The 17,009-nt window shown below is 43.9% G+C and overlaps 1 protein-coding gene across 1 annotated transcript in view; it reads right to left on the bottom strand.

The window, feature by feature from the left end:
• Positions 1 to 11,710: 11,710 nt before the first annotated feature.
• The window catches only part of Doc2b (double C2 domain beta), a 33,092-nt gene continuing 27,793 nt past the window's right edge, over positions 11,711 to 17,009 (bottom strand). The window contains exons 7-9 of the mRNA XM_047544619.1: positions 16,216 to 16,297; positions 15,212 to 15,308; positions 11,711 to 14,627 (exon numbers count right to left, since the gene is read on the bottom strand). Of these exons, the coding sequence (XP_047400575.1) occupies positions 14,491 to 14,627; positions 15,212 to 15,308; positions 16,216 to 16,297 (316 nt within the window). The 3' untranslated portion in view covers positions 11,711 to 14,490. The remainder of the gene's footprint in view (positions 14,628 to 15,211; positions 15,309 to 16,215; positions 16,298 to 17,009) is intronic.

A 17,009-nucleotide genomic window follows, 5' to 3' on the forward strand; every position in this document is an offset into this window, starting at 1 on the left:
CATTTCTTTCTTTCCTGTGTCCTAGTTGGTAAATGTTTCTTAAGCACATTTGACTTTTTTTTCCCCCCCTAAAATGAGATGTTGACGTAAGTAGCGGAGATTTAGGTATTTAAAAGATGGGTAACATTCTAGTAGTTTTTATCTTAATTATCTGCCAGCAGTTAGAATAAATATTGTTTTTATGAATTGCTTTTCCTGTCAGATGGTTGGAAACCTTTGTATACAAATCATTCTTTATTATCCATTCAGAGCAACCAGGGAGGTTTTCCTTGATTTGTTCTGTTTCCAACATAAGATGGCCAGATACCCATTGCATTGAAGGCCCAAATAGGAGGAATTCATAAAGTTCTTTTGCAAGTTCTTAAACCATTCACAACATGCAGGGTTTTGCAGGTTGCCATCACAGGGAAACTAATGCCTGATGCATGAACTTAAAGGGACCAAGTAAACAAAAGTAGTGATTTAAATTTTTTTTTTAATAGAAGAGTCTTATGAGTGATTGTATTTCTTTTTTTTTTTTTAATTTTTTTTTGTAGTTGTAGATGGCCACAATACCTTTATTTTATTTATTTATGTGGTGCTGAAGATCGAACTCAGTGCTTCACACATTCAAGGCAAGTGCAGTACCACTGAGCTACAACCCAAGCCCCTTGGATTTCTTTTAATGATAATACCAAATTATGTACTATCTTGTCAAGTTGGTTTGTCATATAAGTTTGCGAAGCATTAATTTAGTTGGCTGTGTAGATTTATGTAGCCAGCAAACTGTAAGGATTCCCCTATTTTTATTAAAAATTTTTTTTCATACATGATGCATTTTTAAGAGGTAGCAATTTTGGTAAGGAGAAAGAGAAGCCAGTAAAAGTAATTAATGCATGGAAGAGGAGATAGGTACAGGTTTTTTATTTGTTTTATTTATTTATTTATTTTGGTGCAGGATCTCGCTGTGTTACCCACGCTGGTTTAGAACTTGAGCCGCCTACCTCAGCCTTCTGAGTAGCAGGGACCACAAGTGTGAGTTACCATACCCAGCAGGTGTTTCCATCCCTATCAAAGTTATAGGCAATCAGGGAAGACTGCAGAAAGGGCCTAGTCTTATGAGGTCAGTTCCACCGCCTGCAATTGTGGACTTGAAGTTTCCCTTGAAGTTTCAGTGCTTGGTTTAATCATTTTTCAGGATCATTTAAGTAAAGCAAAAACTCAATACTGTCATAACCTGAGTGCAGTTAATTTGTATTAATTACAGATCTTAACGATATTTTGCCTTAAAAGGAATTTTTAAACCTCCAAATTTTCTAAAATGTTAGGTGGACTAATAAATGAGGGTATATACCCTTGCTTGTGTTCTGAAATGGGTGGTTTGGAAAGCAGACTTCTAGGGTTACATTTTGTTGCATATAGGAAGATGAGAATGAACTTGGAGGAGTTTTGTTTCTTTGTGTTTTGGTACTGGAGATTGAATCCATGGGCACTTAAACCGAGTCACATCCCCAACCCCTTTTTATATTTTATTAGAGATAGGGTCTCACTGAGTTTCTTAATGCCTTGCTAAGGTGCTGAGGTTGGCTTTGAACTCTCAATCCTCATTCCTCAGCCTCCTGTATACCAGGTACAGAGCTCATTGAATAGTTTCAGGAATCTAGCACATAGCACGGAAGTAATGAGTTGTCAGCTCCATTTTGCAAATGAAAATTCAGTAGGAGGAGAAAAAGTTGCCCAAAGCAAGAGATAAAAGTATTCAAAAGAATTCAGTTTTTGTATGACTTAAGAGCCTATGCTTAATCATTGAGCCATTTGATCTTTTCTTTAGTAAAATTCGGTGTTTTGTTGAAACATTTTAAGCTAGAGTGATTTATTTAGATACTTTCAACATTTCTGAACCGTTGTAATGTGTGTATTAAGTGGCTGACACATCAGAATTGGGCATATAAAATGTAATGTTATTTAGGACTTTTAAGGTGACTCCTGTTTAAAAAAGAAATGAAATTTTTATTTAACATTGTTTTTTTAGCAAAATTTTTTCAGTCTAGCTTATTGTGGAAAAAAAAATTTTTTTTCTGATACTGGAGGTTGAACCCAGGGGCATGATCCTACTGTGCCACATTCCTAGCTGTTTTTATTTATTTATTTATATTTGTTTATTTTTGGTTCCAGGAATTGAACCCAAGGCACTTAACCACTGAGCCACACCCCCAGCCCAGTTTTGTATTTTATTTAGAGACAGGGTCTCACTGAGTTGCTTAGCACCTTGCTTTTACTGAGGCTAGCTTTGAACTCGCAATCCTCCTGCCTTGACCTCCTGAGTTGCTGGCATTCAGGAGTGTGCCACCATGCCCAGCTTGTTTTTATTTTTCATCTTGAGGCAGAGTCTTACTAAGTTTCAGAGACTGACCTCAAACTTGAGATCCTGCCTCAGCCTTTCCAAGTTGCACATGCCACCATGCCTGGATTAACTTGGAAATTTTTAAATTCATGGTTTTGTTGTATTTGGGTTTTTTTTTTTTTTTTTTTTTTTTTTGCTGTTTGTTTTGTTTTTTAATAACGCCTGGAGAAATTCTTCCAATTTAAAATAATTTAGTTTGGCTTAGTAGAGCTACAATCCATACAGGTAACCAGTGATGACTGGGTGTCAGGTAATTTGAGTGCTGTCAGTTTTCTAGAGAACCAATGTCTTCAAGGTCAAACTCATTTGGAGTCACTTTTGGTGGAAATACTTCTAAAATGTATTAATTCCCTGTCTTTTAAGAAAACAGGACTCGTACCATTTCAAGTACCTGGGTTGACACATCAGCTCACTTCTAGGTGCAGGTTATAGGCCTGTTATATGTATGAGAGGGAGCAAATTTTTCTTTAAAAAAATTTTTTTTTGGTTTTTGTACCAGGGATTGAATCCAAGGACTCTCAACCACTGAGCTACATCCCCAGCCTTTTTTTTTTTTTTTTTTTTTTTTTTTTTTGTGGTGCTGGGGATTGAACCCAGGGCCTTGTGCTTGCGAGGCAAGTACTCTACCAACTGAGCTATATCCCTAGCCCACAGCCTTTTTTTTTTTTTTTTGCGGTACTGGGGATCGAACTCAGGGCCTTGTGCTTGCGTGGTGAGCACTCTACCAGCTGAGCTGTCTCCCCAGCCTCACAGCCCCTTTTTTGAGACAAGATCTTACTAAATTGCTTTAAGGACTTGCTAAATTACTGAGCATACTTTGAACTCTCGATCCTGCCTCAGCCTCTCCAGCTGCTGGGATTACAAGTGTGCACCACCGCTCCCTGCTAAAAATTCTCCCAATTGAAGTTAGGAGTGTTTCATTCCATAACCAAGGCAGTGTGAATTATGTCCAGGAATTTTCTTCCCCTGTCTAAAGCTGGCATTTAGAATTTTCCAGTTGTGCTGTAATTTGTAATTTGGCACTCATGCTTCTATCCTATATTGCTTGCTTCCTGGTCTTCCAAATATTTTCTTTGCCATTTAAACTTAGTGATGCTCACTGGTCAGGGTGATGTATGCCTATAATCCCAGTCTGAGAGAAGGATCACAAGTTTGAAATCGGCTCAGCAATTTAGCAAGACCCTAAGCAACTTGGCCTGAGACCCTATCTCAAAAGATAGCGGGACACAATATTACACACCTGCAAACCCAGCAACTCGGGAGGCTGAAGCAGGATGATCGCAAGTTCAAAGGCAACCTCAGCAATTTAGCAAGACCCTAAAGCAATTTAGTGAGATCTTGTCTCAAAAAAAGGGCTGGGGATGTAGCTCAGTGGTTGAGAGCCCCTGGGTTCAATCCTTAGTTCAAAAAACATTCTGATGCTATAGGTTTGGGATAAGGCTGATTTTGTACCTAAATTATCTTTCCCATTAATGACATCTGTAGCCATGATCACAGGCTACAATGAAATATCATAGTCCCTTAGAATTTAATTTTGGGATAATTTGAGCCAAACAAATTATGAAACATCAGGCTATCATTAAGGAACTGTAAGCCAAAACAAAGATACCGATTTTATTCTGTTGTAAGGATTTAGAGAGACATTTTTATGTGTATACTGTTGGGGTTTTGTTTTTGTTTTGGTACTAGGGATTGAAACCAGCGGTGCTCAAACCACCGAGCCACATCCCCACCAGCCCTTTTTTTTAAATATTGGAGACAGGGTCTTGCTGAGTTACTAAGGCCCCACTAAGTTGCCGAGGTTGGGTCTGAACTCAGGATCCTCCTGCCTCAGCCTTCCGAGTCGGAATTACAGGCATGCCCCACCACGCCCAACTTGCTGTTGATATTTTTAGAACTTTGATTCAAGTATTAACATAAAAAAAATGCAAGTAATATAGCAATGGATTTTCTGAAAGGAAATACAATATTTAGCCACCACTCAAAAATACGAAATAGGACTGAAAAGAATAGGACCAGTATTCTTGAAAACTTACTCATTTTTCATTCCCAAAATGGTGACCAGTATTATATCAGTACTAATTAATTAGTTTTCCCTGTTTGTGAACTTTGAATAAATGCAATATAAGTTTTCTTGGACCTCTTTCATTTCTTTTCCAGGGGATCCCTTTTTGGGATCAAATCCAGGCTTTTGAATACTGGGCAAGTGCTCTACTAGTGAGTTATATTACCAGCCCAGATTTTTATCTTTTTCAACATGTTTGTGGGATTAATCCATGCTATTGCCTGTATTAATAGCATGTTTTCATGGCTATGTGATGTTCTGTCATAGTGTACATTATTTTATAAATGGACATTGGATTATTTTCCAGTTTTTTGTTTTTGGTATTACTGGGGATCAAACCCAGAACCTCATGCATGCTAGGCAAATGTGCTACTACTGAGCTACAATCCCAGTCCCTGTTTTCAGTTTAAGTTACAAATAATGTGAACATTGTTGAATATATCTTTTGGTAGATACATGCATGCATCTATGTTGTATACATACTATGAATAGAATTACTAGGTCACTGGTGAGTCATAGATTCAACTTCAGTAGGTCATTACAAAACAGTTTTCCAGAGTGGTTAAATGGTCTTAAATAGTTCTACAGACAGCAATGAAAATTCCAGTTGTCCATATCCTCATTAGCATTTGCTGTGGTCAACTCTTTAGTTAACAGTCATTTTGGTAAGTGAATTCAGGATTTAGTTTGCATTTCCCTGATGACTATTGGGGGTGAACACTTTATATAGTGAACATATGTTAAATGCCCAATTTTGCCTGTTTTTCTGTTGAATTACCATTTTCTGTTTCGCTTGTAGGCAGTGTTTAGGAATAGAGTATGTTTTTGGAATTGTTATCTTCTGGTATTTGCCCTGCTTTTTCATTCTCTTGATGTGTTTGTGTGTGTATGTGTGTGTGTGTTTATCTTGGGATTGAATCCAGAGCCTTGTGCGTGCTAGGCAAGTTCCCCATCACTGAGATATAAGCCCAGCCCCAATGATGTCTTTTAATAAACAGTTCTTCATTTTAATATAGTCTAGCTTATCCACATTTCCCTTAAAGACACTTATTACATATACTGCTTACATTTTTCTTCTCCAAGATAACGAATCTTTTACCTTATTTTCTACAAATTGTTTTACCTATCATATCTAGAAACATGGAGAATGAGAATCTGTTGTGCACCGTGAGGGAGATGTTACAAACAACTTTTTAGAGTGGGATACAGCTCAGTTATAGAGCACTTGGCCTAGCATGTGTAAGGCCCTGGGTTTGATCTCCAGCACCAAAAGGAAAAAAAAAAAAACGGGATATCAAATGACATAGCACCACATACTGTTTCATGAGTCTATTCATCTTAGGGCCAATTCTAAAGTGTAGATTTAAAAGAATGCAGTATTTATTGAGTATATCCTCCAGGTTTCTCATTTTTCTGTTGTATTGGTTATTCATGACTCTTGCATTTCCATATATATTTAAGAATCAGTTTGTCATTTTCAGTATTACAACAACAACAATGAAAACCTGAAATTTTGATTAGAATTTTCTTGACTCTATAAATCAATTTGGGGAGAATGAACATGTTTATGCAGTTATGTCCTCTAATCCATGGACCTGAACATAGTACAATCTCCATTTATTTAGATCTTTACTATTTATTTTTCTTTTTTTTTTGTACCAAGGATGGAACCCACAGGTGCTTAATCACTGAGCCACATCTCCAGCCCTTTTTAACTTTTAATTTTAAGACAGAGTCTCACTAAGTTGCTGATGCTGGCCTTGAGCTTGTGATCCTCCTCCCTCAGCCTCCTGAGTGGTTGGGATTAATAGGTTTGCACCACCATCCAAGCTTGCTTTTTTTTTTGCGGGGGAGGAGGCGTGTCCTGGGAATTGAACTGGGTGCTTTACCACTGAGCTACATTCCCAGTCCTTTTTATTTTGAGACAGGGTCTCCCTAAGTTGTTGAAGGTCTTGCTAAGTTACTGAGGTTAGCCTTGAACTTGAGATCCTCCTACCTCAGACTACTGCATCACTAGGATTATAGATGTGTGCCACCATGCCCTACGTGTTTTTGTTGTTTGTTTAAGCAGGCATGAGTTCATTAGGAATAGGAAAAGGGAAAAAGGAGACACTCTTAAGGAAGAGAGTCATCTCAGGAGAAGGGACTGTTGTAGGTTTTTTAGGCAAAAATCTGGTATCTCTTATTGTATTTGATTCTTTACATTTCTTTTAAGCAGTATTGCTTTTTAAAATGCTGCTACTTATAAGAATATTGATTATTGTATATTCTGTGACTTTGCTAAAATTATTTATTTTAGCTGTCCTGATGAGGGAGGGCTTTTTGGGAATTTTTTTTTTTTTTAAGTACTTGGAATTGAACCCCCAGGGGTAGTCTACTACTGAACTACATCCCCAGTCCTTTTTCTTTTTATTATTTTTATTTTTACACAGGGTCTTGCTAAATTGCCCAAGCTGGCCTTGAATTAGCCATCCTCCTGTCTCAGCCTCCTGAGTATCTGATTTCAAGTCACTGTGCCTGGCTTCTCTCAAAATTGGAAAGAAGAATTGGCACCAGTTCTTCTCAGACCCTTCCCAAAAAATTGAAGAGACAATACTTGGTCTAGGAGTGTGACTCAGTGGTAGAGCATTTGCCTAGTACATGTTCAATCTTTAGCACCACATGAAAATAAAGGTTTTGTGTCCATCTACAACTAAAATAAATAAGAGACAATACTTCCTAATTCATTCTATTGAACCAACATTTCCCTGATGCCAAATACAATATGGGGGCTGGGGGTGTAGCTCAGTGGTAGTGTACTTGCCCCAGGTTTGATCCCAGCACTGCAAAAACAGCAAAAATCCAAAGATGGCTACAAGGAAACTACAAACCAATATCCCTTATGAATATCAGTGCAAAAATAAACAACAAAATACTAAAAAGCCCAACTCAAAAACATGTTGAAAGGAGTATATACCACAATCAACTGCTATTTATTCCTGTTATACAAGGATGGTTCACCAGATGAAAATTAATGCCATATATATCTCATTAACAGAATGAAGAGAAAACCATGTGATCACTTCAGTTGGTGCAGACAAAGCAGTTGAAAAAATTCAGTAAACTAGGAGTGGAACAGAACTACCTAAACATAATAAAGGACATATAATAAAAGATACTAAAGGATGTTTATGTGTGTGTGTTTGTGTGTACACCTCCTGAGCACACATATAGGAAAAGCCCTCAGCTAACTATCCTCAATGGTAAAGACTGAAATTTTTTCTCTAATATCAGAAACAAGACAAAGATGCCTTTTATCACTTCTATGCAACATGATACTAAAAGATCTAGCCAAAGCATTGATTCAAGAAAGAAAAAAAAAAAGGCATCCAAATTAGCAAGAAGTAAAATTATCTTTGTTGACAGGTGACATGTTTATGTAGAAAACCTCTAAGAGTTAACAATTCAGCAATATACAAAGTCAGCACAAGTCAGTTGCATTTCTACACACGGGAACAAACATTACAAAAAATTGTCTTCCCAATAGCAACAAAAAGAATAAAGTCCTTGGGAATAAATTTAACCAAGGAAGTGAAAGACTGAAAACCTTAAAACATTGCTGAAAGAAGTTGACAAACATAAGTGGAAGTTGATTGGAAGATAATATTGTTATCTAAAGTGATCTACAAATTCAATGTAATCTCTGAATATTCCAGTGGTGTGTCTTTTTTCAGAAAAAAGTTCATCCTAAAATTCATATGGAATTTTAAGGCAACTCGAAACAATTCTGAAAAGGAAAAACAGTTGGAGAACTCGTTTTCTAGTGTCTTTGAAACTTACTCAAAAGCTGCAGTAGTGAGGCTTGGTGGTATACCCTGTTATCCCAGCGGCTCGGAACTTGGTGAGACCCTGTCTCAAAAAAATAAAAAAGGCTGGGAATGTGGCTCAGCCGTTAAGCAGCTCTGGGTTCAATCCTTCGTACAAAAAAAAAAAAAAAAAAAAGCAAGCTGCAGTAATCAAAACAACATACTACTGACACAGGAAAGTCATGTAACCACTGAAATAAATAGTCCAGAAATAAATTCTTACATCTATGGTCAATTGATTTTTGAAAAGGGTACCAACATCAAATATTGGGGAAGAAAATCTTTTTAACAAATGATATGGGAAAACAGGATATCCACTTGTAAAAGAATGAAGTTGGATCCTCACCATATAACATATAGAAAATTTAACTCAAGATGGATCAAAACGTAAAAGCTAAAAGGTACAAATCTCTTAGAAGAAAATAGGAACATCTTTATGACATTTGATTTGACATTAGTTTCTTGGATATGACACCCAAAGCACAGGCAATAAAAGAAAAAAAATATATATATATATAATTACCACAATAACAACATACATTGAAAAGTAAAGATTGCACTCTACACTCAAATTTAATCCTTTGTTCCTTTCACATCATAACTTTTTCCAGATAACCTGCCATTATTCATCATAAGGAATGAAAATAGCTGCATAAATTTCTAGGCTTAAGATGAACCATAATGGAATTTATTCACTCTGAATCATTGAGGTCATTTCCGTGTTTTAAAAAAGTTTTTTTAAGTATTTTTTTTGGTACTTGGGATTGGACCCAGCTGTGTTCTACCACTGAGCTACATCCTCCATCCTTTTTATGTTTTATTTTGAGAGAGGGTCTCACTAAGTTGCCCAGGTTGGCCTTGAACTTGGGATTCTCCTGCCCGGGGCCTCCTGAGTCACTGGGTTTACAGGTGTGCACCCTATTCCTTGATGTTTTGTTTTAATGATTGTTTCCTGTTTATTGTTTTTAGAATGGTCTCTATACTGTGGCATTGAGTCTTGACTTCTGTCTCTTCTTTCCCTTGGCTAGCACTTCTCATTCCTCTTAGTGACTCAGGACTTCCTGTGAAAGACCCCGTGTGTCCTGCCTGTAGCCATAGTTTTACCATGTAAGGTTAACTCTTGCCCTTTGACCCAAGGAAGTGAGTCATAACTTGGATCAAGTCATTGCTCTCCTGAGAATATAAACTAAGAAACAACGTTACTAGGTAGCTGTGGAAAGCCAAATAATTGAAAGTCCACTGAAACTTGGGTCTGAGGTCACCATTTTGGATCATTTCCATGCTGAGGAAGTGAGTGTAGTGACCCCAGTGGCCATGGACAGGTGAGTGGATAAAGCAATGTGCTAGACACAAAGAGTGAAATGTCATTCAGTCTTTAAAAAAGAAGGAAATTGGGGCAGTGATTGTGGCTCAGTGGTAGAGCACTTGCCTAGCATGTGTGATGCAGGGGTTCAATCCTCAGCACCACATAAAAATAAAGTTATTGTGTCCATTTACAACAACAACAACAACAACAACAACAAAAGAAATCTTGCCATTTGATGGACACATGAAAACAGCCATGATAATTGTACATATATACAGTTCTTTGTATATCAAATATACCTCAATAAAGCTGTTTTTAAAAAGAGTACTTGCCCAGCACAATGGCAAATGTCTGTAATCCCAGCAACTCTAGAGGCTGAGGCAGGAGGATCAAAATTGAGGTCAGACTGAGCAACTTAGTGAGACCCTATCTCAAAATAAAATCAAGGTGAGTGAGGAGATGATTTGTTGTTAAAGACCATGAAGAAGAGAAAGCAGGGAGACAGGAAGAACATGACTAGGTTTGTCAAGGGCAGGCCTTATGAAGTGATGGTATTAGAGTTAAGACCTAGATGTCCAGATTACATCAGAGCACCGGGCAGGTCCACTGTTACAAATAACACTATCCTATTATGGTCAACACAAGTAGAAAAGGAATGCTCTGGAAGGGTATCAGGTAGTTCAGAGAATGGGCTGGAAAACCAAGCCAACCCATAGGCGGTTGCTAAGGGAGACCGGAAGCCAGAATGTCCAACAAAGTCACTGGCAGCATAATCTGCTTAGAACCCAGCCACCATGCTGTGGTCATGCTGGGTCTGATTATCTGTCCCAGATTACAGGTTTAATTTCTACTGGGCAGTCTTTTGATCTTGATGACCCTTCATCTCAGAGTGAAGACCAGTCTTTTTAATGCCCTATGAGGGGGGGAAGGGAAAAAAATAACAGAATGAATCAAACAACATTACCCTATGTAAATTTATGATTACACAAATGGTATGCCTTTACGCCATGTACAAACAGAGAAAAAACATGTATCCCATTTGTTTACAATAATAAAAAAAAAAAAAAAAAAAAAAAAAAAAAGCCCTATGAGACACCCATCCTCCCACCCCCACCCCCTCTTCCCTTCTGGTCTCATCTATCATCTTTCCTTGCCCTGCCCTGCTCTGGTCACACTGGCCAAGCCTGCCCCTGCCTCCAGAGGCCCTGGTGATTCTCTGCACCTGGAACGCACTTCTCCAGGTATTCCCACAGCTCATTTTCTCCTCATCCAAGTCTTAGCTCCAAAGTCTCTGGAGGTCCACCTGCCCTGCCCACTTAAGCATAATCTCCACTCCCCATCTGGTTCCTTTATGCTCATATTTTTTTTCTTGTCATCTTCTCACATGTCCTTATTATATTTGCTATTTGTTGATTATCTCCATGAATGAGTGAATAGAATCATTACCTACTGTGGTAGGCCTGGGTTTGAATCCCGGTTTTGTCGTTGACCAGCTGTGTGATTTGCACACACATTTTAAGCTCTCCCAGTCTCAGTTTCCCCCATCTGGTACTTGGGTACCCATCTCCAATGGATTATTGGTGACAAGTAAATGAGACAGTGTGCTAAGTTCTACCCTCCCCCTCATTCCACCAAATCTATTAAAATGAGAATCTCCTAAGTCAATATGATCGCAATATGACTTTCCATTTACTTTGGATTATATGTCATTATAAATATTAACAAATAAGACTTAAAAAGGACACCTTCGGGTAGGTCTGACGAAAGTAGAAAAATTGTGTTGTGGAGCTGCAGTTTGAGGACAGTTTCTGCAGCCGACACGTGGTAGCAAAACGGTTAAGCAGTGCACGCGAGTCTGCATCGATGACAGCCAGAGTCCATGCATTGGGAGGTTTCACTCGGTTTGAAAAAGAACAAAGGGCAGGACATGCACGGCCCGGGCTCGGCGGGCGGGCGGGCCGGGGAGGTGCAGTTCCTCGCTCTCGCCACTAGATGTCAGGAGGTTACCGCCTCAGGGTTGGAAGACGGGCCCGTCGGGGATTGGCTAGTAGTGGTGGTGGGCGGGGCGGAAACCAGGGCGCGAGGTGGACGCAGCGCATCGGGAGACGCCCTGGCTACTGACACCTGACTTTGGGATGATTTTTTTTTTTTTTTTGGCATTAGATTTCTTGTCTTTGTAGGGCTGATGAATTAGAGAAAAGATGCCTGTTCGGGGTCAAAAGCAGAACCAATTCTATAGCTTCTCAAAGCGCCTTTTCTTTAACAGAAATATAATGTGCCTGGGCTCTAGAATAGCGCCAGGATCCTGAAGAAGGTTGTCATTTCCTAGAGGCCTCCTACCTCGCGCCCCGCCTTGCACCTGAGCTATTTGGCCTGAAGTCCCGCTTCTTAGCCTGTCTCTTCCTGTGGTCAACAGGGACCAACAGGCCCATTTCTGCACTGTCTGTGGCAGTGGTGGGCCCTGACCTGGGTGCCAGGAATCCTTGTTTCTTGTTCCAGTGGGGCTCCTTCCTCTTGGTGGCCTATCTTCCCATGTGTCTAATAAGGACGTCATACTAGGTGGAACTCAAAGTTCCTTCTAGCTCTTCCATCATTTCACCGGTTACTGAGTTTCCAAGATGAGAAGATACTCGGCTCACCCAACACTGGGTACCTCAAAAGTAGGCCACTTCTTACCTTAGGCCCCACAGATTCTCCTTTCTGGTTGTGTAAAGAAAAGAGGAGCCCTTGCCTTTGTCCCCTTGATCAAACTCGGAGGCCTAGAGGGCAGGTCAATTCCAGGGTGTGGGCGTGGGCTTCTGGGAAAGCCCTAAGTGGCACAGATGGTTTCAATGCCAACAAGAGGGCAAGATGGCAGGACAGTGACAAGGCCCCACATCTCTGTTCTGCACCAGATTTCACCGAATCCCCAACATCCCAGGAGAGAAGGACCTGGGGAGTCCCAACCTCCAATCAAAGAGTCTGTTTGAATCCTGGTGTAACTCCTCCCAGCTATGTGGCCTTGGCAAACTACTCAGCTTCTCTCAATCTGTTTCATTTTGTAAAATGGTGGTGACCACTCCAACCATTTCATAGGGTTGTGAAAATTCATTAAGACAGTGTTTGCTCATCCCATAACACAAGGCAAAACCCTCAGATGGGGAAACCAAGTCTCCATGAGCAACAAGGGTGGCCAGATACTGTGGGGGGAAGGGGGCTGGAGTCCTGTCTTCTCTGCTGACTGGCAAAGGACTGAGGGGCACGTGGGACTTGAAGCATCCCCCTGTACCCTGGATGGTGATGTGCTTTGTGCCTGCAGCACAAGGTTCAGCCCTCATGCCTATGAACCCTGGCAGCTGTGTGGGTGGGCAGCAGGCGGGGCAGGCCCTGGGATGGCAGCTGGCGGGACCTCCTACGTGTGTGCTTAGCTCCTTACTTCCCCTGAAATGTGGTGTCCAGAGTTCTGGGTTGGAGTGGGGCAGGGGCCATGAGTCCTGGTTCCAGATTTGCTAGGGCTGCAAGTCCTTAGGTAGGTTACCTTCCCTCTCTGGGCCTTCATAACTTGTCATGCACCAATGGGTTGAACACAGTGGGGTTTTGCTGTGATTTTGAAACTCCTTGGCTTTGCATTTATGAATCCAGCATTCCTGAAGGACCCTTTGATGTTTGGGGGCTTCAGGCCCAACCCTGGGCTCCAAGATTGAGAAGCTCTTAACCCCCATTCCTGGAGAGAAAGACAGGCAGGGTCTCTCAGCTACTGAGCAACCACAATACCCAGCTTCAATCCAGCAGGGAGGGAACAGGGAAGAGGAGGAGGACAGGAGGAACGTTGCTTCTTTTCATGTGTGAGGGGCTCTTTTCTCCTCTGCCACTAACTGGACACGTGCTGGGAAGAACCAGGGGCATGGTCCATCTTTGAGGTCCCTCAGGAGGAGAGGTCACAGTGGGAGAGCTGGGTCTGAGAGCTGAGCATGACTCTGAGCCAACATCATGGTGCTTCTGCCACTTCCCACCTGCCACAAGCCCAACACCTGCCAAACCTAGCAAACCCCAGGGCCACACAGCTGCCTGGTCCCATCGCCTTTCACTCCTCTCCCAGCCTTTGCAAATCACTCCTCCTGCCTGGACTGCCCTTCATTTTTGCCTCCAAACACCCACTCACCCTTGAAGGCCTTACGGAGACACCGCCTCCTCCAGGAAGCCTGCCCTGCCCTCCCTCCCAGCCGCCAGCAGTGTCTGCAGCACTTGCACACAGGCTGGGCTGGTTCTGGCATCCTTACCCCTCTGTTGTGATGGTTTGTGTCCAGCTCCCTAACTAGATGGGGAGCTCCTGGAAGACAGGCCCACGTCTCACTCGCCACCATGGGCTTATAGACCAGTGAGTGAAGCACCTGCCAATTTGCCTGGGTTCACTGGAGTCTCTGGGAACTTTACCAGGCTCTGCTCACGGACTACCCCCACCTGCCCCTTAATGCTGGAGAGAAATGGGTGCAGTCGAAACCTCCCTCCTCTGCTCTCTTTGGCTCTACTTAGAGTGCCCCTCACTTCTGCACTCAACCTGTGCCTTACTGCTGGCCTCTGAAGGACCCTTTCCCCTGGATGGCCCTGTCCCCTTCCCCTAGCAGGTGCTGAGACCCAGGTCTTCTCCCATTGCTGGCCCTCCAGAGCCCCAGGGGGCTGAAAACTGGCCCAGTCCTCCCTCGTCTCCAGGGTCTGTCCTTCCTGCCCCTTGGAGTGGCTGGGTGCTCCCTCTGTGTCCTCCAAGTGAGGGCTGCAGTGGCTGTGTGTCCAAGCAGGCGTCCTGGATCTTGCCCAGTGTGGGAGCCACAGCCCCTGGTGGCATGTGAGGAAGCCCAGGGCCAGGCCTGTGTGGGGCCCGGGTGGCAGGGGCGGATGGCAGCAGGAGGGGCAGTCAGTCGCTGAGCACAGCCCCTGGGAGTTCGTTGGTGAGCGTGTGCCAGCGCTCGATCCGCTTGTCCTTGTTCTTCAGGCAGTCAAACCAGTGCTTCAGGCGCTCACCCTTGGCATTGATGCCTAGAACCACACCACCTGCAGGAGGGGTCAGCGGGGTGGCCAGGGACTCAGTGACCGCTTGACTCCCTGGGGCCCCTTGGGCAGGTGCTCCCTTCCGGATTCTATGCTCAGAGGCTGGACTCTCCCCCTGCCCACCTGGCTCTGAGTGTGGACCTTGTGACTTCCATCCACGCTCCAGGCCCCAGCCATGGCCTGGGCCCTGCCTTTCTTCAAGGGGGAACCAGAGCAGTGCTGGGGTAGGTGCATCGGCGGCGTTAGGGGCAAGGGACGGGGCCCGGAAGGGAGAGCTCACTGGGCATAGCTGTCACACCCATGGGGGACGAGGGGCCACATGGACTCCGAGTCCATCCTCAGGTGCTGACCCTCATTGTCCCTGCTCCCTCACAGACTGCTCTCTGCCTTCCCAGGCCTCTACCTCTCTGGGCCTATCTCTTGTCCCATGGGGGCAGGCTGAATATGTCTGAGGCCCCTATGCTGCAGGGAGGTGGTCCACAGCCCCAGCTTTCTCCAGAGGCTGTGGAGGGGCTGTGGCCTGATTCAGAGCCACTGCCGCTGGTCAAACCCAGGACAGGCAAATTCCCATTGTACCCTCTTCTTACCAATGAAATCGTTGGATTTTCCAATGTCGTAATCCCAAACGGTGACCTCCAGAGTCTTTTTGGCCAGGTCCCCATGCTTAATCTCGTAGCAGAACTCCTGCTGGCCAGAAGGGGAGTGTTAGGGCCAAGGGCCCATGGCCAGGAGGGTTCTGGGATGGGGTAAGGGCGTGGAGGAGGGAGGGCGAGGGTTGGGGGTGCTCCGTGCATAGGACTGGAGGATGGATGGATTCTGATCCCTCCTGCCCAATTCTCCCTGAGGGCTCAGCCCCTCAACCCACCTGCCCCTCTGTTCCTGAAACTGTTCTCTCCAGATGCCTGCAAGCCCCCTTACTGTGGCTCATTGCACAGAAAGGAATCCTTGTCATCTTTGACTTTTCCCAGGCTGGCTTTGTTGACCAGGCCTTTCTTTGTGGAACATTCTCTCCTTCAGCTTATGGGATCTTCCAAATCTGGTAACCCTTCCTCTCTGGAAGCAGCTCCTCAGCCTCACTTCCTGCCTGGAATCCCTGGCGTGGCCTCTGCCTGAGGGCCTGTACTCTTTGACGCCTCTTGCTGTGGGGGAACCGCTTGGGTCTGTCTCCAGCTGTGCTAAGGACCTAGTTATCCACCTGGCCCACCAACCCAAGGCCCTAGGGCATCTTGAATTCTCATACTCCACCCAAAGCTTCTCCCAATCTTCTTCATATCCCCTTCCCCAAACCCGTCACCCAGCCAGGAACCCAGAATCCCCTCAACACTTCCCTCTTTCCACCCCTACCTCCAACACGGTCGCAATTCCATCAGCTGGATCCTCTAAAGTTTCCCAGCGAATCCCCATTTGCACCACTGTGTCCTGGTGCAGCCTGGCCGGGTTCGACCTCACTCCCACAGCTGGCAGCTCCTACCCTCCCTCTCTCACCACCCTCCAGCTCCCACAGTGACCCTTTGAAAATCCAGCCCCTCTGGGCCCACCCACCCCGGGGGAGACTGAGTGCCCTTCATGAAGCTCCAGCAGGCCCTTGTACCTCGTTGAACTCTGGGTTCAGGGTTTTCTTCTTCACTGCTGTCTTATGTTTGGACTTCTTGTCCACATCTGGCTTCAGGTATCTGGAATTATAACCGAGGGACAGGTAGGGGATGGGGAGGAGCCATGGGATGCAGATCAAGCCAGCAGGGTTTGGCAGAGCTGTCTGTCCCTGGAGAGGGATCACCGGCCCCTTGCTTCGCCCAACGAAGGTGAGTGATGTGCTGCTCGGGAGATGCAGTGATCCTTCATTGACTAAAGTCTGCCCACCCAAAATCAACCAACTGACCCCTCCATCTCCTAGGAAGGGAGGTCCCTTGTTTCTGGAAGTCGAATTCTCACTTTCTTTCCTCCCTCTCCCCTTTCTCTCTCTACTGGGCATTAAACCCAGAGGCTCTACTACTGAGCTACATTCCCAGCCCCTTTTTTTCTGAGACATGGTCTCACTAAATTGCCCAGGCTGGTCTCAGAGTTGTGAACCTCCTACCTCAGCATCCTGAGTCACTGGGAATCCAGGCATGTGCCACCATGCCCTGCGAAAATCCATCCTTCCTTTCCCCCCAGTATATCCCCACAGGGTACAACCACTGCCACTCCCTCCTTGGAGCTTTAAGGATGGAAAAGGCCTTTTGGCAGAAACAGGGACGCTTCCCACAGGGAGAGGGACGCCAGCTAGATGTTCTTCCCTCTGCAGACATCAGCTCCTGAGACTTCGATGCAGAACAGCTGTCTTCACCTCTGAGAGGTGGAGTGAATTGCCTATTCCCTAAACAGTACAGTATAAATACTCTTTAC

This window comes from Sciurus carolinensis, chromosome 3, assembly GCF_902686445.1.
Source record: "Sciurus carolinensis chromosome 3, mSciCar1.2, whole genome shotgun sequence".
In the NCBI taxonomy this organism is placed as follows: domain Eukaryota; kingdom Metazoa; phylum Chordata; class Mammalia; order Rodentia; family Sciuridae; genus Sciurus; species Sciurus carolinensis.